This window comes from Lycorma delicatula, chromosome 8 (genome assembly GCF_047948215.1).
Source record: "Lycorma delicatula isolate Av1 chromosome 8, ASM4794821v1, whole genome shotgun sequence".
Lineage (NCBI taxonomy): Eukaryota > Metazoa > Arthropoda > Insecta > Hemiptera > Fulgoridae > Lycorma > Lycorma delicatula.
This window is the reverse complement of record NC_134462.1, coordinates 66,480,988-66,503,838: the sequence shown is the minus strand read 5'-3', so window position 1 is coordinate 66,503,838 and position 22,851 is coordinate 66,480,988. Positions and strand designations below refer to the sequence as shown.

Sequence of the window (22,851 nt, the reverse complement as noted above, 5' to 3'; positions counted from 1 at the left end):
TAAGAATCATTTCCCATCAGGTTAACATAATACTTCTCCTAAAGAAATGTAATGAACTATTGAATTTTTTCTATTCTTATAAAAAAAAAAAAAAAAAAAAAAATGGAAAACTAATTATTCGAAATTCGATTGGTTTTCTTTTTTTATTTAATCAAATACAAGAGTTTATTCTTTAACTGACGTTTAAATACAATGAAAAAAAATCATCTTTAAACCGTAAAAATACTACATTATTATTTTTTTTATTCACAAATTCGTCCTTGAAAAAAAGTACCAGGCACTTGTAGTTTCAATAGTGAAATGATTTATTGATTGATCGGATGACAATAATTGTGAACAATAATAATGTCGGATTATATTACAGCAATGTCAGCCCAACGAAGAGCTGGTGGACCGATTCGACAGTTGTCTTTGCAACAGCCGCAGAGTACAACCAGAAGACCGCCATTAAGAAAACAATCATCGGAAGATATATGGGACAGCGGAAGCAGTGGTTTGAGGATATTAGCTAATGCTATACATAGTCCGACTACGCAGAGTTCCCGGACAACAGGTAATATATATATATATATATATATGAATAATTTATGCATTTTTTTACGTTTAAATAAATTAATTTACCCACTTATAGCTTACTTAAACCGCATAACATTATTATGTACTGCATGTAATTAATTATAAATTAATATTCATTATGATAATTAACAAGTAAAAGTTAAAAATAAATGTCTTTACGCACTGTAACCTAATATCTTTACATCTTTACCGATGCGTTTGAAGCTTAAGAACTCGCTTTATGTTATTAAAAAAAAGGTTTTTGGTCTAATTTTATTTCACAATCACTATTCTGTTCATTGACCTGCGCAAATTTTTTTCATTCCAGTAATTCTTCTGCAAAAAACTGAAAGAAAATTAAAACAAGAAACCTTTTTTTTGGTTTAACCTCCGGGACCACCCTGAGGTATTACTTCGAGGATGAGATAGATGAGTGATCATTTTTGTAGCGTTTGAAAAATGCCATACCTGACCGGGATTCGAACCCGGGACCTCCGGATGAAAGATCGAGACGTTACCATTCGCGTCACGGATTTTTCTACATTTTTTAACGTAATTTAACATAACGTCTTTGTGAAATGCGACAAAATTCTAAAAATATGCCCTATACTGTTTTTTCTTCTCATTGTCGTCTCTCAAATTAGGCTTTTTTGGAAGTTTTGTCATTTAATTTATTAAAAATTTATTTTATTTAATTACAATTTATAAATCCTATTTATAAAAACTTCCCTGAAGAGTTGAAGAAGAATATATAATCGTAGTTTCACTACAGAAAGTGATAGACTATTGCTTTACACTAATTGTCCCAGTCAAAAGTCTGAAACACATAAATCACCTAAGGTTAAAGCGGTATCATAGTCCCTTTCTTTGAAAGGAATGATATTCATTCACCATATAGCCCTGTATACAGTTCTATGACAATCGTGTAATCTATGTGGAATTGTATAATCGGTGAGTGGGGGAAAAGGGAAACAACTTCACTCCTCAATGTCTCCTGGTAAGCCTGGCATATTTATTATTCTTTGAAATTCTTACGTAATTTTTGGAAATGATTAGCGACTGATGAAAGTTCACGTATAAATAATAAAATTAAAATTTATTACTGTACATTTTAATAAAATTAAAATTTATGCCTGTACACTGAGTATTTTTAAAATTTGAATGATTTTTTTTTTACGTTCTGATCACTAAAGATAAAAAATTCTATTATTAGAGTTTTTTTGTCAATTTTTAAACTAATTTTTTCTCTCTATAACAAGCTTTCTTTTCTTTTCCCTGTTTAGCCTCCGGTAATTATCTTTCAGATAATACTTCAGAGAATGAATGAGAATGATATGTACGAGTGTAAATGAAGTGTATTCTTGTACAGTCTCAGTTCGACCATTCCTGAGATGTGTGGTTAATTGAAACCCAACCACCAAAGAACACCGGTATCCACAATCTAGTATTCAAATCTGTGTAAAAATAACTGACTTTACTAGGACTTGAACACTGGAACTCTCGACTTCCAAATCAGCTGATTTGGGAAGACGCGTTCACCACTAGAACAACCCGGTGGGTTTCTCTATAACAAGCTAATCCCATTCGAATTAACTGATGATGGAAAGTTACAGTATTAGACGAACTACTTTCAAAAGTATGCCGGAGAAGTGGCGCAACCTTCTTAGTCATAAAAGATTTTCTGATAATTTTTTATTCTATGAAATTACTAATGAAATAAAACTTAAAAAGCATACAATTTTCAATAATTTTCTTTCAGATGATCTTTTTTCTTGCATATTTCGATCCAAAACTTCACCCTTTATAGCGAAAAATATTTCATCTATTCGTTTTTCATGAATTTTATTAAAACTTTTACAAGCGCAAAAATGATACCAAGCAGTTTACAGTCTAAGTTTGAAATGATTTTTTTTTTAATCTCAACCTGGAATTCCACCACTCTTATTGAGTTAAATGCTTTTATGTATTTTCCGATTCATCCTTTAATCTGTCAGACCGATAAAAACTCTAAAAACCTGACTTCCGAAAACAAAACACTAAAAAGTGAACAATTATCGAAATCAGTGCATCTGTTTCTGACTAAGCGGTACACATACATATAAACAACTTATAATTCTTGGCCTTTAATGGTGTTATACTGGCCCAGAACCGACTGATTAAAGGTGTGATTATCTCAGTACCACTCTCTAACAAATCAAATGAATCATGAAAGTTCATTAGTTGTTTCTAAGAAACTGACAAACATTTGTAGAAATATAGATAAACACGAAGAAATAATTCTTTTTATTATTCGTCCAGTACTGGCCGAGTATCCAATACTGGTCAAGTACTTCCCTTTCTTTTTCCTGTTTAGCCTCCGGTAATCACCGTTCAGGTAATACTTCAGAGGATGATATGTATGAGTGTAGACTTGTACAGTCTCAGTTCGACCATTCCTGAGATGTGTTGGTTAGTTTAAACCCAACCACTAAAGAACACCAGTATCCACGATCTAGTATTCAAATCCGTGTAAAAATAACTGACTTTACTTGGACTTGAACGCTGGAACTCTCGACTTCCAAATCAGCTGATTTGGGAAGACGCGTTCACCACTAGACCAAGTCGGTGGGTTTCTTTGTCTTTTCTAAAGAGCAAAAATGTTACTCTCCTTTCAAGAACTAATCGATAGAATTTGATAATTCTATTTCTCAATGTTTACACTGTAATAATAACCATTTTAACATAATTAAAAACAAAAACTTACGATAAAATACAGTAAATTTAAAAAATAAGAGAAGGAAAACATGAACAGTATTGTTTAAAAAAAGCACTGAAATTCTTAAAAAATTATATACACCCAGATAGGAAGTATATAGATGTATATAGGAGGAAGAAGATAAAGTAATGCATTACTGAATAATGAAATAGGATTACATTAAGGTCGGTATGTAAAAAACTAATATTTTAAATAGAACTAATTTAAATTTTGTTTTATCTTTGTCATCAGGTCAAACAACGGGTCGGCCGCGTCCAGTAAAAATAGCGTGGACCGAACAACGTAAAACAGCATCACCAGTAGAACAGGAGCCCAACGTCGGAGGAGGACAAGTAGAGGTAGTAGCAAGACGTTGTAAAGGTCTTCCGCGTCCTTCTACCGCGAAACCTACACAAGAGACGTTAGATTATAATAGACATCGTCTCGCTGAAAGACTTCGTCTAGCCTGGCAACAACGTCATCCTACAAGAACTAATCTTGATATTTTTCTCGCCCATAACACGGCGGTAGACAGACCGACTTGTTATCAGGACCAATCCGAAAAGGAAAAGGAGGTAAATATAATATGCATTTGTACGGTTACCCTCTTTTTAAAAAGATATGTTAAAAAAAAAAACAAACTGCTTTACTAGAATTTTAACGATAAGGAAATTTTGAAATGTAATCGTGTTCTACAGTCACGGTTAAATAAAAGTTTACATTTTTCACCATTCATTACCTATAATTTATAAATTTTAGTTTCCAAAACAAAAATTACGAGAGGATATTTTTCAACAGAACTGACAACAATTCCAAAATTAAAATGTAACAAAAATTTTATAAAGCCAGTTCGATGGAACATAGAAAATTACTTTTACGCAAACGTAGTTCAAATTTACATTACTTTGGTATAATTTCAACTCAGGGTTTTAGAAAAAAAAATCTAATGTAAACAAAACATGACTTTCTTGTACGGCTATTAAATTACATAAACACTTTTTTTTTAAATGAAAAGTACATAAAATTTTATTTCATTAAAAACTTCTGGTATTTTTTTTTTCTTTTGTTTGGTTTTATTGAATTATTATTCAGAGTAAAAGTTTTTTTTTACAATTTGAAGTTAATAAATTATTAATAAATCAATAAATTTAAAATTAAAAAAAAAAAAAAAAAGTTAAAAAAAGGAGATGAAGTCTGATTCGAATAGATGTGCCTTCACTTAAGATCCAAATATTTCATTAATTAAAATTGTATTTGGTTATAACTCTGGACCAATGAAAAAAGTACCACTTATGATATATCGTTGAAAAGCCCTCAGTGTGAAGGCTTATCACTGCAGTTAAGAAAAAGTCCAAAATTCATTTTTTTTTAGATTTTGAGCTTTTTTGTACACTTTTGGTTCAGTCAATTGCAATCAAAAGGGGAGGTGCACAACTAGATGTTACAACACTACTAAATCCAAAATTTCAACATCCTACGGCTAATCGTTGAGTTATACGAGATATATCCATACGTACAGATATCACACCGAACTAGTCAAAATGGATTCAGGGATGGTCAAAATGGATATTTCCATTGAAATCTGGAAACCAAAATTTTCGCAATATATTTACAATACTTTTTTTTCTTAGCACAAGGAAGTAAAAATTCATAATTTTAATACATTTTTTAATGTTGTAAATTATAAAAATATAATATTCAGAATATTTGTGCGTTAATTTTATGTTAATTAGTTTATTTTTAATAGAGTAGGGGATATAAGCACAAAAGTTGATAATAAATAGGACAAAAACACAAATCAAAATTATAGGTCAAAAGCAAAAATAACTAACCAAGGATACAAGATAGGAACGTCGAATTAAAAAAAAAAAAACGTTTTATACACTCGTATATTGAATTGGTTTTACAGCCGACAATTGAAATATATCGTAGGCGGGAAATCCTTTTTTTGTGTAATCGTACCAATTTCGCTTCAGTTTCGCCAGTCTCTGTTTTTCTTTTGTAGCCAGTGATTTCATTACACTATTAATTTTTACATGTGCTTTACTTTGTAACTCTTTCATATATTCAAAAACTATACAAAACAGACGAATTGTTTGAATGGAATAATGATCTCAAATACCAATAAAAAGTTTCAGTCCCACTTGTTGTTCTCGCAACACAATACCAGTATCAGTGGCCCAAATGTATGCCCCCTACAATGTAATCCGAGAAATCAATAATGCATTTGTCATTTGATAGGCTATAATAATTAATTAGTTCCGTATAAACATCCGGTACTTCTGCAGGTGGTACGCATAGGAACGAACGGTAATAGATAATCCAAATAACGATTTCAACCATTCATTCGTTTCATTATTGCGGTAGCAACAGATATCGCGCAAACTAAGATTTACAATTTTTCTGTACCAAGATTATTCCAAATGAAATCTACAACCGCTTACTTGGTATATCAAGAAAACAGATTTAACTGCAGGAAGCGCATTACACTCAAAATCTAAAATCACTGTTAGGTTTTAATTGATTATCATGAAGTTTATTAATAAGTGACCACATATTTTCGTAACTCTCGCGAGCTTTAGACGGTACAATATCACCCACCGGAATGATATAGTGGTGAACGCCTCTTCGCAAATCAACTGATTTCGAACTTTTTGGAAAAAGTAGAAATTATTAAGTACTAAAAATTAACTTTATGAAGGTTTTTTTTTTTTAATGATAAATAGTAGTTTTCAAATCAGCTGGTTTAATAATATTACGAACAGTAAATTCAAGGTAGTTTATTTTTATCAAACAAAATTTATTAACCAGTACTTTTTCCTCTGCATTATATGCCAATAATATACATGGTAATCTAATTTTTAACTTGTTGCGTAATTAAATTTAAAAAATAATTTTTCGCTTTTAAATAAATCATAATAAATGTTCTTCAACAATGTATCATTATGTCAACAAAAATTTATAAATCTGAATACACATAAAAAAAAATTGAAAATTGTTATTAATAATTATTATAAACTTTCTTTATTATTAAAAATACATTTTTTTTTGTAATTAGATTAATAAATTTAAAGATAATTAAAAATATATATAAATACGACTGTTGGATGAATGAAATATTTCCCTCTAACATCATTTGAATGTTTCAGTAAGATATTTAAATTTAATAACGTATTTAAAAAAAAATTAAATCGCTTAAATGAGATTTAAAAATTATGATTATTGAAAAAAAAAGATATAAATCGTTAATGCTGGTACGGTATCTTGCAATAAAACTGAATGAAAATAATTAATATATATTTTCATAGATTATTTATCAAATTTAAGAAATAAAACAATTAAAAGAGAGAAAATTGAATTTATTTTAATATAAGGATTTATGTTCTTGTTAAAAACTATCAATCTGAATTACGATAAAGTTTTAAGTGCATTTATTTTTTAAAAGTATTACAATAACTAGATATATTAAAATACATTGTTTATTGGTAAGCGAAATAATTAAAAAGCGAAATAGCTGTAAGACTTATTATTAATAATTATAAAATATTAAGGTTTGAAAATGCAATAACATTGATGTGTTATGTATCTAGACATAAATATATACTGTATTGTTGATTGTAAAAACTGAAATATATATAATGAACATTAACATTAAATAAAACTTTATTCGCGTGACAGGTGACGTTGGAACTTGAAAAAACGAGAGCCGTCGAAGAACCGGAGAAAAAAAAAGAAATAGGCGAGTCACCGGAGAAAAAATTACAAGAAACCAGCAGCGGGGGGGAAAGCAGCGATGATACCGAAGTAAGCGATCAGGAGTGCGCCGAGTCGGAAGAATATAAACGAGCGACTCGAGAAAAAGAAATTCTGATGCGCAAGACGAGCGCCTCTACTACTAATAATAGAAATAATAAACAGTTAGAGGGGCAAAGTCCTCCACCGCCACGAAGACTAATGTCGGCGCCGATAACACGACCGAGAACAGCGACTCCGCAACAATTAGAACGACCACCGCCTCAACGTAGGCGTATAAAAAGTGTTCGCAGACGTCCTCATCGGACCGATGAAGAAATATCTTCGGGTGAAGATATCGAACATAAACCTAGAAGAAGCCGGTCGTCGCGTAATTCGGAAGTAGTAACTATGGTATCGTTACTGAGTCCCGGTCATAGCGAAGATGAAAACGAAGACGCGGACCCGCCGCTACAGCCTTTATTAACATCGGAACAATCTTTGACGTGGGACGAGAAACCCGTGCCGACTCCCACTCATTTACCTTCGGCTCAATCGAGTTTAACAACGAATAATATAACAACGACGCCAACGATTGTCTGTATAAGGAAACCCGTAAAAACCGGTAAGTTATTCCTTATTTATAACATTATTAATAGTTAAAGACTAAAACGTAAAGATTTATCGTTAAGATCACAATTGAATTGAAGCTATGATAGTAACGGATCGTTTCATAATAGAAAGGGATACAGTAATCTGTAGCTTTACACTTTTTTTCTTAGACTTCTTATGACTGTGAGCACGTATACGCGAGCTCCTTCCCCTGAATATAATATGTTCATTATAGTCGATTTAATTGGAGCACAGAGTGAAAATAATATAATTTATAAAGATGAATAATGCCCACATGCATTTCGGTGGGCATGGTATACCGGCATGCAACTACCACTACTTCGGTGGGCCGGTATACCGGGGTGAAGAATCCGGTAGGAAATCACTTCACTTGTATTTTTCCTAAGTAAGACTGGAACGGGATGCTTATTATTTTTGAGAATTGGGGATGACTTATGGTTCGTATCGGTTCGCTTACGAGCATTAAGATTTTGGTTCTTAACGCATGTACGTTAATGTAAATAAAAGAAAACCCTATTATACAATAATTCACCGTGTAGGACTTTTTACATTTTTTGAATTCACATTAAAAAAATATGCGGCCAAAGCAACTTAATCCCTGAATTTTCTTTCCCGGTTTTTTCCTTCTTTTTTCTGTATAGAAGAGAATACATCGAATGATGGATGGTACACCATTATATGCCATTGTTCATATACTAAGACAGATTTAGGAATAGAGTTTAGCTGGCAACGATATTATTGAACTTTTCAGAAATTTGTATAAAGCTTAAATACATCTCCAGTAATAAAAAACTATTTTGTCCTTACCACATTTATATATATATATTAATTTATATTTTACTTTAAGGGTTTATTTTTTTACTTTCAGAGTTTCGACGTCAGAGGCTACATCTAGGAAATAAGTTTATTAAGTAATTTTTTGTAAGGTGAATTCGGAACAGAAGTCATCTGTTGGTTTATTACAACAATATAACAATATTTATTCAAATATTTGTAATACTGATAATACGAATTAAGTATTTATTGTATTATATTATGTATTTATAATATATAAATACATTTATTTACTAACATATTATTTTTAATGAGTAAAAATATTATCTAATACCTTAGAAGGTAATTTTACTGTATATTTTAAAATAATAATTTAAGTTAGCTAAAGAAATAATAATAAACGAAAAGAGAATTTTAAAAGTTTCGAAAATCTTAATAGCTAAAAGAAGTAGAAGAATTTTGTTGTTCACTATTCTTGGCGAATCACTGTTCACTGTTCTTACAGATGTATCTGCTGGCTGTGCCGGTTACCTGTTGACAGTGGAATAAATGTGTAGTAAACAGAAAACATTTTGTTATCACAAGATTTTGTTGAGAGCACAACAGAAGTTGTTTATTAATAGATAGTAAATTAAATAAAAATTAAGATACTTTAAACTAAGCGCATAAAAGTTTCCAAAAATTAATTTTAATATAAATTAATTTACCGAAATGATGCGTGTATTTTAATTTTTATAAAGTAATTAAAATTTATATTAAACATACGTCAAGGTGTGAAAAAAATTATACTTTTAGTAAAAGAAAAGTGTAAAAATTGCCGACTTGAAATTACAATGTAAAGTTTTAAAAGTTAAGACTATAATATGAAGGAAAACTTGCGTGAGTCTCGTAATTGGAAGCAACTTTTACTTATAATCATACAAATTGCCTCTCAGGATCTACTGCAATTAATCAACTCTCCTTTACGTTAAGTTGCTTAACTTATAAACGGTACACCATCATACTTATTGTTAGTTACTTAATAAAGTTGTGTCAATCTTAAAACTGATTTATAAGTATTCTGCCTATAAATTAGATAGAATACTATTCAGTTCTAAACGCGTAGTTAAATACTCCTTTGTTCACAAATATATATGCGCGAGTGAATAATTTTCCTCTTTCAACTTACTTTATTTATGCCTCAATCTATTCTTAAAACATCAGTAATTTTTTTATCGCTTCAGCGTAAACCTTTTCATATAACTTTCTGGTAATTTTGTAATCCTGTTGTTACTATAAATTTTTATTTTCCGATAAAATTAATAGTCTAAGGAAAAGATTATTCCAGCCATACATAGAGGTGAAACCTGTACTATCTTTATTAAATACAAACTTGCTCATATATATGTCATTAGTAAAGAATTTTATCCAAGAAAAACCCCAAACTGTCTAATCAGTATTAAAAATGGATAGGTAGTTTTTTTAGGTTTTTTATATCGATAAAATCTTTTAAAAAATCGGCATAAAGAGTTTTCATGAAAAAGTGTATTTTATTCGTATCAGATGTAGATTTACAACTTAGAAAATATTTTTATAAAATCTAACATTTATGGTATTGAATTAGAACAGATATACAGAGGATTTTGAAATTAAACTTATTACACGAAAAAGAAAATTAGATGATTTGATAATGACCGAAGCGAAGTATAGATATATAACCTAATTAATAGTAATTATTTTGGACCTGCCATCTAGAATCCAATATTAATTTTTAAATAGAAAGATCTATCATGTTTTTTATTTTTTTCATTTACAGCTACATGAAAAAACCACGTTGACTATACCAATTTTAAGATATTATGCACAAAATAAAAAAATCAGGCTGGAAATGAGTTAAGTGGAGACATAGTATAAAATTTGTCCCTAACGGTTAACTAACGAATTGCGTTCATGAAGCCTTTTTTTTTAGCAATACAAACATTATTAAAAACTTTATTAATTATTTAGAACCGTTAAAAAATTACGAATAGCCGATCTCCGTGGCTGAATAGGCATTTCTTGCGGAGGTTCCGGCTTCGAATCTCATCTTTACATAGCACCAATTTCCACTGGGCTGATGACCATAGATGTTGATGCCCGCTCTTTAAATAAAAAACCCGAATAAGGGCTGTTTAATATAAAATAATTATTATTCAAAGCTCCTTAATGTAGGACAATTAGTATTCAGAGCCCCCACTACATTTAAATATTTTTGTTGAAAAACAAAATTTTCTTATCGATGTAACACTTAGTGAGAACTTAATCATTGGACAACCTTAAATGCCTGCTATTTCTAAAACATGTTTAACCAAATTAAAACTGTCTGAAAATCACCCATTATTTCATTTAATAAAATATTGTATAACGATGTTTAGTCGTTTGTTTCCATACATTGTTTTCTTTTTTTTTAATTCAATTTATTGTCGTTTTTTTAGTTCATTTTATTTTTTTATTTTTTGGCAGTCGTGTTTTTTAATTTTTATAATTTTTTTATTATACATCGGTCATTTTAAACATTCTCCATATTACAAATATAAGCATTATTGCTTATAAATACAGTAAATATCGTTTACAATGACTTTCAAGGAATGACGATTTTAGGTCATTATAACTGATAGTCACAATAACCGATGTTTAGGTAGCTTTAGGTACTACTTTAATATGCCATCTACACGGGTATTGTAATGCAGTTAAATAATAATCACTAAAAATAATAATTTATTTCCGTAATAAAATAATATAAAAAAACAAAAATATGCAATAGAGAGAAAAATTGTAAAAATTATTTTTTCTGCAAAACGTCCGTTATTTTGCTTTGTTTCGAACATTCCGTGTTGTAATACAGTTTTTGAAGATTATTTTCTAAATCAAAACAAACACTCTTTGTTTTCTTCATTAGCAATTTCTGTAAAACTGAAATTGCTAATGAAATTCATTGCCGCTAAAACTTCTGGAAGATTTGGCGGGTTGATGTATTCATCGATACTTTCGTTGTCATTACCTACGTCCCCGTTTATTTCTGCTAGTACTGAAGCCACTAATCATCATCTGTTACATTTTCATGCGTTTCTAAATCGTTGTCAACCTCTTGATAATCTTCAAGCAGTGTATTTGACAACGATTGGTTTTGCAGACGATTGCCTCATTCCGCTAAAGATTCTTCTTCGCATGCGACGTCAGTAACTTTACCAGCCTGTGGTAAAAATCAAACAATTTTTTATAGTCGGCGGAGAAACCTCATTCCATGATCTTTGTAACATAATTATAGCATCCAGGATAGTTATTTAAGTTTCCTTTTTTTGACCTAAATCCTGTATCATTTGTAAAATTAGGTGTTTTTTGTAGTGGACTTTTATCGACTTGATAAGACTGCTATTGCTTTCTGTGGTAAGAACACTAACTTCATATAAGAGAGATTTTCAAAATGTAGATGAACCGGAGAGTTGTCAATGAGCAGCAGTTTTTTGTCATTTTTAATCTTTAATTCACGGTCCCATTTTCGTAACCAAGACGTAAAGATAACACTTGTCATCCAAGCTTTCTTGTTACTTTCGTACATGACAGGAAGCGATTTCGAATATTTTAAACATCTGGGTTTATCACTTTCCCTATAACCAGAAGTTTTATTTGTCAGTTATAGCCATATTTGTAGTAATTAGTACTGTTAGTCTTTCTTTTGATAATTTTCTCCCCAAACACGTTTCGCCTTTAAACGGAATTGTTCTTTCTGCCGTCAGTTTAAAAAAAAGACCTGATTCATCAGCATTATAGATTTTTTCGTTGGAATTGCCCTCTTTTAATTTTGACCAAATGGTTTCTAGCCATTTTCTGACACACCGGTTGGAGCTGTTTGGCTCCCCGACACAATATCACGACCCTGACGGAATCGTTGTATTCAAGCCGAAGTTATATTTCACGTAGTTTACCGAATTTTTCAAAAAAATCTTTCGCCTTAGTCTGCAATAGGCAGACTAGTAATATCCCTATATTATTTAAACCATTTTAACAGCGCATGGTCTACATCATTATGTTGTCTAAGCCGTAATTTTTCTGATTTCATATAATTTTTTTCAAGATTTTTCATAATTTTTTCACGGTTCTTCCATATCACCGATACTTTAGAATGACCTACGTCTAATTCTTGGACAATGTCCATTATTTCACCATTCTCTAAACGCCAGATAATGTGCGCCTTTTCCTCTATCGTGAATGTTTTTCGCGAAGTCATAATTAAAATCACTATTAAATGAATTACACAGGATACGTAAAATAAAATGCCGTACCCGCACGATATGATACGCTCACAACGAAAGATTAATAACACCTGAATGTGGCTTCTTCAGTTTACAATAATCTGGTACAGGAAGAAAATAAGAAAAACAAGAACTATAGTACATATGCAGGTAAAAAGGAAAAGGTGACTCATTAATACCGTCAAAATATTTCTGTAACTATAATGTAGATATACTACGTTACTGAGAATCTCTTCCGTCCGTCATTATAAGCGATAAAATGTTGGATTGCAGTAGAAAAAATAAGCCATAATAACCGATATGTCACTACAACTGTTGCAATTACAAACAATATTTGTATTTATGTATTAACCGCACACCAAACCAACCAAGAGTCAAGTTTTTGGTCACTATATACGATGTCATTATAAACGATACTTACTGTGTAAATTATAAATATAATCTAACCAAATTTAACCTACGCTCGCTTTGCTCGCTAACCTTGACTAATATATTAATAGGTAAAATATGTTAATTTTTTTGAAATGACCGTTTTAAAACAGCATGTTAGTGTGTTTTATCCATCAGTTATTATTTAACATGCTATATTAAGTAATTTTTATGTGAAAAAATGCGAAAAAGTAGGGGAGGGAAAGTAAAATGAAAAAGTACCGTATTTTTAACAGGTATTTTAGATTAAAATATTTTTTTAAGTATTTCTAACAGTGAGCGTAAATTTAGTTTAAAAACATTTTAATCTTCAATTCAGATTCCAGTTTTCAGTTCAGAAATTAATCTGATTAACAATGTTTCATGCTCACGCACAAGTTTAATCTATATAGGCATAATTATTTTATGTAAATGTTCACTGAAATACTATCAGTAAATAAACACAACAAAGTAGTAATCTAAACTTAGTAAAAGAAAAATTAATAATAAAATAATATATTTTACCTAGAAAATTTCATCTGCCAGTAATAATACCAAATTTTACAAAATGTTTAATAAATTTTTGAAAGACCTAAATTTATAATAAACAATGAAACAGTTACATATAAAATGTAATAAAATTAAAAAAATAATACATCTCGGTTAAAATACAACAAATTAGATATCGGAAAATAATATTACATTCAGACATGCGACAGCTAAAAAACGTACCTAGATTTTAACGAGAAATTACTTATTTAACAAATATATGTATATACGAGACATTAGATGCACTTAGATTAAAATATGATATAGACATTTCAGATGGTTTATCAACTGAATGTAGTATAAAATTTAATCATAGTCTAATAAACAGATAATAATCTAGATCCTTAAGAATCAAACCTAAATTTAACTTAAAATAGATTCCTAAACAATTGCTTTGAAATTAAAAATTGAATACTTATTATTTACAGTCGTAAATTTTTAATTAAAATAAAATTGTATAAATCTAAATACTTAATTAAAATTCAGTATTATTTATTCACATTATATAATTATAAAGCAAGCTTTAAAAAAAGTTGATTAATTATAATTTTTAATATAGTTATTAGCGGTTTTTGGAACAGAAACATAGGAATTAAAAAATTAGCATAGCAGAGATAAGAGATTTTTTTAAATATGAGACATTAAAATGATATCAATAACAGCATTCAAATGACAATATTCGAAATTAAACAAATCATAAAAAATAAGAAATATCACTTTAAAAAACAAATAAAATAACAAAAAACCGCTTGCGGCACGCCGGATGGCGGAGGTAAATTTCACCGGTGTGAAATTTAGATTTCACCGGTTTGAATACTAGACCGTAGATACCGGTGTTGGGTTTCAATTAATTATATATCTCAGAAATGGTCAACGTCAGACTGTACAAGACTACAATTTACTTACACTCATATATATCATCCTCATTCATCCTCTGAAGTAATACCTGATGGTGATTCCCGAAGGATAAACAGGAAAATAAAAGATTTCACCGATGTTTAACATACGACAAGCCCCATTTTCTTACAATCCCAGCAACAATTTGGTCATCCCTTGCCGTAAGGGTTGGTCATATCAAAAATTTTCAGACAAAAGTTTTAGGTAATATTTAGAGGACTAACGACCACTTTAAACCGATTCTCGATACTGTGCCTATTAAGGGAGGTATGAATTTTTGTCTCCGGTGTTTTAGTAACTCTGTACTAGGTATGTTCAGAAAATAACCGAACATTTTTAATTACGCGCCATTAGTGATATTTAGATACGTTGAGATATTTAGTGACGTGCGGTTGGCAGTATTTTGTTCCGCGTAACCTCCTCTGTAACCACATGTTCTTAGATTGTTGATACCTCGTCTAGTTTTTGTGTTATTGTTATTTGAGTGTTTAATTGTTAGTAACGATTTTTGTAATCTGAAATTTTCGGGAGCAACGATACAACGTAGAATTTAACGTGAAACTGAGGAAAACTTTCACAGAAACGTTTCAACTTACGGAAGAACAAGCTTACGGAGATGATGCTCTGGGTCGAACGCAATGTTACGAATGGTTTTTTGCACGATTTAAAAATGGTTGTCAGTCGATCAAGATGACTCTCGACCAGAAAGACCTTCGACTTCAACTGATGACACCCGCGTTCAAAAAACAACGGCTGGTGCTTTCAAATCGCCGATTGATTGTCAGAGAACTTGCAGAAGAGGTTAGCATCTCGATTAGATCATTCCATGACATTTTGACTGAAAAATTTAACTCCCGTTAAAACCCATCAGGGCTAGTAACGGGGGAGGGGCGTGGCCATCGGAAGCGTCACACGGCGGGTGTCTTCCCCTACGGGCTTGGAATGAAAAATTGAACGTGCATCGAGTTGCAGCAAGGTTTGTTCCTCTTTGTGACCAAACAGCAGAAAGAACATCGAATGGACAATTGCCCACAACTCCTTAAACAAGCCGATGACAATGAAACAGTCATGCAAAGGATCGTAACGGGAGACGAAAGCCAGGTTTACGGCTACGATATTGAGAAAAAAGTTCAATCATCACGATAGATCAGCAAAGGATCTCGACGTCAGTCTCGATCCGATTTCAAAGTGATGCTCTCTGTTTTTTTGATTTTAATGGAATTGTACATTTTGAATTCTTGTCTCAAAGTGAAACTGTGAACCGTGCGTACTATCGAGGCGTTTTACAAAAGTTTTGTGAAAAAAATCCACAAAACGAGAGAGCTGTGGCGAAACAACTCGTGGTTCCTTCACCACGACGAAGCGCCCGCATAGTCAGCTTTGTTAATTCGTCAGTTTTGTACCAAAAATCAGATGACTGTCCTCCCTCAGTATTCCTACTCGCTGGACCTGGCTCCTTGCAATTTTTTCTTATTTCTAAAATTAAAATCAGTGGTGAAAGGACGACGTTTTGAGATTATTGATTACATTAAAGCAAATTAGTCACGGACCTTAAAGGTCATTTCAAATGAAGCTATCCAGGACTGCTGGATAAGTGTGGGAATACCGCTGGGAAAAGTGTGTGAATAGAGGAGGGGAGTACCTTGAAAGAGACAAGGACCAATAATCTTCTTCTTTTTTTTTGTCTTCAGTCATTTGTCTGGTTTGATGCAGCTCTCCAAGATTCCCTATCTAGTGCTAGTCGTTTCATTTCAGTATACCCTCTACATCCTACATCCCTAACAATTTGTTTTACATATTCCAAACGTGGCCTGCCTACATAATTGTTTCCTTCTACCTGTCCTTCCAATATTAAAGCGACTATTCCAGGATGCCTTAGTATGTGGCCTATAAGTCTGTCTCTTCTTTTAACTATATTTTTCCAAATGCTTCTTTCTTCATCTATCTGCCGCAATACCTCTTTATTTGTCACTTTATCCACCCATCTGATTTTTAACATTCTCCTATAGCACCACATTTCAAAAGCTTCTATAATTAATCTATAAAATTACCAATAATCTATAAAATTAATAATAAAGATTAAAAAAATAACGTTCCGTTATTTTCTGAATAGACCTCGTGTACAAAATAATTCAAAATATCCAGAAATACTAAAATCCAAGTAGTAGGACACTTTTTGGCTGATAATAATAATAATTTCCTATCTTAAAATGATAAATGAAAAGATGATATAAAGTCAAACGATTCGAGAATTGAAATACATAAATATACTGCATAATATTTTTTCCCAAAATTATACTCGCTACCTATAAAGTACAAGGCAATAAATAACCTTACCATAACATTAATGATTGAAAATAATATAAGTGATATATTTAATTATTATAAAAGTAATTTAACGTAGATGGTGCATTCTATAGCTGTAAGCAATACATTTTTGTGTAAAATCTAGAATATTGTGAATTAGATATTGTACTTTACTGACATCTACTCGCTGATAAGGATGATTTTTTTTTAATTTTGTTGTAATAATTTGATTTTTGCAGTATCATTTCAACACGGTGGTTTACATTCATCAAGAAGTTACGCGAATAATTTCCCTTCACGAAGAGGAGCGGCCGCACCGCCTAGCGAACCACCAGTAGTACTACCAACAGCCCCTGTACCTGCCTTAAAAAGGAAATTATTTAGAATTAAAAGCAATACTGTAACCGGTGCCGGACCAATTGTGTGAGTATTAATATTATTTTTACGATTTATAATTAAAAATGTAATTATGTCATAAGAAAATGACGAAGAATATAATAAAAAAATATAATGTAGAAGTTCGATTAGTAAAACCGCGATGATAAACAATTTAGCTAGGAAAATATATATATATATACAGTTTGTTAAAGTAATCCTAGAGTAAAAAATGGTCGCAGAGAATACCGTTTGCGATTTCTTTAGCTGTGTTGATTACTAACTGATAAACGTGAACAGTAGATGGGATGATCAGAGTATAATGTAGAGTAAAAATCCGGAAACTGAACTTAGAGTAAGGTCGTAGTGATTTTGCGACTTCATATTTACGACACCGCGTATAAACAAACCCTACTTCGTCAAAAAGTCACAAATCCCCTTCCTACAAGCACGACAATTCCGTTAGGATGGCTGGTAATAGTCGATCATAAGGCTTGAAACGCCCATGCACAACTGGAAGCGGATTTCAGAAGATGCTGAATAGATTTTAATATCAAACTCCCATCCATTCTCTTTTCAGCCGAAAGTCTTAGGACTATTCTTGGTCGTATCAAGGAAGATGATTAATAGATATGTTAGTTAATTTTATTTAAAAATATAATTTTCTATCTAAGTTAACGTTATAACATGTTAATGTAACTAAATGAACATTTCTTATATATAAGCTCATAACTCGCAGACTCTAAACCGTTTTTATTTTATTTTACCAAGTATCATATTAAGTTAAGTATGAAAGGATTTTATTTTAAAGAGTCAGTATTTACGTTACTTACAAACCATTTATTGTTGATGTAACAAATTAACATTATGAAACTGCAGAGTAGTATTCACATGGTTATTACCTACAAAATTAAAAACCTTCTTTTCCTTTCCTTCTTTTCTTATCAATAATTAAAACAGGTATAAAATTGTTTTGGCTTTGCGTAACGTAAGGTCAGCGATAAAAGAAATGGCCAATTTTTTCTCACTGGATGTAGTTGTATTTATAATCAAATTTCAGAACGAAAAATTTCTAGTTTTTGAAGACAAAATTAATCAGTAAAAAACATCTAAGTTGTTTTATAACGTTTTTCAATAGTCGGCTTTATAAATGACGAGAATAAAACGCGCGGGTGCACACATACACACACAAACAAGAAAACTTATTTATAGGTTCATTCTAGGACAAAAATCGTTTATCCAGAAAGACGTGAGAAATTTTTCAAGTATTAAACTGAATATATAAAATTATTATAATTTTAAACGATTCAGTAGGTTACTTTTTATCAGTTACTGACAGAATATATAATAAATTATTAATTTATTCCTTGATTATTCTCTTTTGTTAATCTCTTAGCAAATTTGTTAATATTTAATATTTTTTATTAGTTTTAAAGTAAAAAGTTTTTATTATCTGCAATTGTACGATTTTCGTATTCAATACTCTATCGATTTCATTAACATTCAGGGAAAGCTATGTTACAACAGACTAGGTTTTTCCTAAAATTTCAATTTAGAAACAATAAATCCCATTATTAATACTTTTATTTATTTTTTTTATCTGTAAAAATATGCAATATCAAAATAGTTAACATATCTTAATAATCATAAACTGTAATATGTTTAAACTATAATAATATGAAAATGCAGAGAGCCACATTTTCTTAGTTTAAGTTTCTTAGTTTAGTTTAACTAGTCATGCATCAAAAATCTTAACTAGAATTCTATACAGAAGAATTGAGAGGAGAGTGGAAGAAGTGTTAGGAGAAGACCAATTTGGTTTCAGGAAACTTATAGCGACAAGGGAAGCAATTTTAGGCCTCAGATTAATAGTAGAAGGAAGATTAAAGAAAAACAAACCTACATACTTGGCGTTTATAGACCTAGAAAAGGCATTCAATAACGTAGACTGCAATAAAATGTTCAGCATTTTAAAAAAATTCTGTTCAAATACAGAGATAGAAGAACAATTGCTAACATGTACAGGAAGCAAACAGCAACAGTAACAATTGAAGAACATAAGAAAGAAGCCGTAATAAGAAAGGGAGTCCGACAAGGATGTTCCCTATCTCCGTTACTTTTTAATCTTTACATGGAACTAGCAGTTAATGATGTTAAAGAACAATTTAGATTCGGAGTAACAGTACAAGGTGAAAAGATAAAGATGCTACGATTTGCTGATGATATAGTAATTCTAGCCGAGAGAAAAAAGGATTTAGAAGAAACAATGAACGGCATAGATGAAGTCCTACGCAAGAACTATCGCATGAAAATAAACAAGAACATAACAAAAGTAATGAAATGTAGTAGAAATAACAAAGATGGACCACTGAATGTGAAAATAGGAGGAGAAAAATTATGGAGGTAGAAGAATTTTGTTATTTGGGAAGTAGAATTACTAAAGATGGACGAAGCAGGAGCGATATAAAATGCCGAATAGCACAAGCTAAACGAGCCTTCAGTAAGAAATATAATTTGTTTACATCAAAAATTAATTTAAATGTCAGGAAAAGATTTTTGAAAGTGTATGTTTGGAGTGTCGCTTTATATGGAAGTGAAACTTGGACAATCGGAGTATCTGAGAAGAAAAGATTAGAAGCTTTTGAAATGTGGTGCTATAGGAGAATGTTAAAAATCAGACAGGTGGATAAAGTGACAAATGAAGAGGTATTGCGGCAAATAGATGAAGAAAGAAGCATTTGGAAAAATATAGTTAAAAGAAGAGACAGACTTATAGGCCACATACTAAGGCATCCTGGAATAGTCGCTTTAATATTGGAAGGACAGGTAGAAGGAAAAAATTGAGTAGGCAGGCCACGTTTGGAATATGTAATACAAATAGTTAGGGATGTAGGATGTAGAGGGTATACTGAAATGAAACGACTAGCACCAGATAGGGAATCTTGGAGAGCTGCATCAAACCAGTCAAATGACTGAAGACAAAAAAAAAATAATAATAATATACTTTTACAGCTGATTCGGAATACTACAGACGAAGTTTTTATCTTCAAATATATTTTTTGGAATTTTAAGTTACTGTTTTTCAAAAAACAAAAAAGTTCCATAAAATGTGCTATGTTCACGTGAAATTTAATTTTCTTGATAATTTTTCTTAAATATTCGAAGAAGTGATTTTTAAAAATAATGTATATATAAAAGACAATACTGTATACAACTTTTTTCGAACGCATATAGTCACACCGAGAAACGTAAATTGTACACATCTAAAACCATAATTTGTGTTGTAGAAAATTTATGTTGACTGTGAATAACAAATATTTATAAATAAAAAATTAAGCTACCAACAATCACTATTTTCTTAATAATGCCGATTTAATGAAAACATATCGTCCCTTTATAACAGCGAATTAATGAATGGACAGATAGAAATGTGACCCGATCACAACAGGGGGTTCTAATCCTCAAATTGAAACCGAAAACGTTAATCAATGACGGTACACATTCATTCTAGTGTATCACAGATTTCATAGTTCCCGACACGCAACTCTTTCGAATAATTCAATGCTGATTTGTTTAGAAGAATTAATAACAATAATTTTCAGAAATTCATAATACCGCGTTTTCTTAACCACAAATATGAATAAATTTGACCGATCGGAAAAAATATACCAATCACACACAGGAAGGAATTGACCAATCGGAACTTATTAAATTTTAACCGATAACAAATCCTCATTTTGTAACCAATCACAGTACGGAAAGAAGCTGACAAATAGGAATGCATAAAATGTTGATCGATCACAAAAAGTAACTCCTTTGAGCGATCGCGATAACGAATGATGTTAACATTATATCTCAACCGAACACAGAACTTCGTTTTTTATTAAACGTTTAAAAATTGAAAGCCATATTACGGAATTATTTTTACTTTTATCACATTAAAGGTTCTACAAGAATAGTTTTTTAGTACGCTTATAACTCACCAATTCAAAACCCGTTACAATTTCTCATATCTAATACATATGTAATTTAATAAATGAAAGGATGTAATTGTATAACAGCAGCCACCTGCCCAGCAGCCACTGACAGCACAGAAGAACGAAGAAACCTGCACTTTCCCCCGTTCAGCCCTTCGGGGCCTCGGGAATTTCAAGGTTAATGGTATGTAACTTCGGTTTCTACCAATTCTTGGAAAGTGCAGGCCAAAGAAGAACGAAGAGGTCTTCGGAAGAAGAAGAAGGAAGACCAACCACTCGCCTCAACATCACGGACTGGAGTCCGGAACAGAGCCCAGCAGAGATGCGTCCTGAAGGGCAGCCATACCAGAAGCGGATGAAGAGCTTCTACACAACCTCTCCTATTTCAAAACTTACAGTAAGACAAAATAACCCAGCAATTGCGACTCCTCCGGAAAAGGGGACGCATTGCTCCCTCCTTATAGCTAGTGTCCCGTTGTGGCGTATTCCTGCTAGCCTATTAAAGAATTAGCACCGAAAGTACTTCAGTGGACGGTCTGAAGGGGAATTACGTCGGGAGGACAGGCTTTATAAGCCTAGCCTTCCGCGGTCGGCCCATGAAATGGGTTCGATAACGCTGGTTTAACAACGGATTGGAATGCAATTAAATCCGTCTTAAATTCACTAAATTAATAATAAACAAAACTTGAAAAACTAGATCCGAGATTAAAAATAACCCTTTTAAAAAAACAAGCCCGATTAGAATGATCCAGCAGCAAGGGACTCTGTCCAGGTTCTGCGATGGAGTAGGGAGTAATAAACTCCTGCCAACTTTGCATTCCATTCCATTCCTAATTGTATAAATGTAGTAGTTTGTGACTGCTACAAGCAAGAAGATAATTTACTATAAGTGATAAGATAGTGCATTAACAGTGTGAAAAATTTAAGGTTTTCTAGTAAAAGTAAAAGCAAATTAGTTGAATTATGTCAACGTGTTGTTTAACATTTCTAATTTTTATTATTAGATCTCGCGATTATATGATCGATACGATCAAATCAGATTTGTTTCTTACTAATCGATACTATTTTATCACTTAGGAAATGAAATTCGGCCGTTTTTTCCGTTTCTTGAAACACAAAAACCTACCGTCATAAGGAATTTAAACAGTGTCGTTTATCCGAGACGTACATTCGACGTCACATACTTCAAGGATAAAAGAACTTTCAGTTCAGAGACTTTACTCTCTGGAATGTTGCGTATTTGTGACTTTATGATAACTTGACTCATAGCTTACCGGAATGTAATGAGAAGCTTCTGCAGTACAAAATTTATTAAAATTCTTTAAACATATAAAATAAATTTCTTCCCCCCTTTTTAATATAACTAAAAAAAACGATAAATATTTAGCATAAATATTTATGTTCATTAATTGATATATTTGTGCATGTGCAAAGCTTTTCACCCAAACACATACACAAACCGTTAAATAGAAATTTAACTTTAGAAAATAAGTATTTTAATAATATTGATGCAAAAGTCATCAAGTTGGGACTTCCAATTTTACATGGATTCTAATTTTCAGATTTCAATTTGTACACCTCACATTTTCCCAGGCCCAAGATTAATTTTAATCAGAATTAGAACTAAACTATACCAACA

General features: G+C 31.4%; 1 protein-coding gene across 1 annotated transcript in view; it reads left to right on the top strand.

Moving 5' to 3' along the window:
• The first annotated feature begins 345 nt into the window (after positions 1-345).
• LOC142329472 (uncharacterized) overlaps positions 346-22,851 on the top strand; it is a 47,120-nt gene continuing 24,614 nt past the window's right edge. The window contains exons 1-4 of the mRNA XM_075374141.1: positions 346-553; positions 3,542-3,864; positions 6,968-7,646; positions 17,100-17,283. Coding sequence (XP_075230256.1) covers positions 346-553; positions 3,542-3,864; positions 6,968-7,646; positions 17,100-17,283 — 1,394 coding nt within the window. The remainder of the gene's footprint in view (positions 554-3,541; positions 3,865-6,967; positions 7,647-17,099; positions 17,284-22,851) is intronic.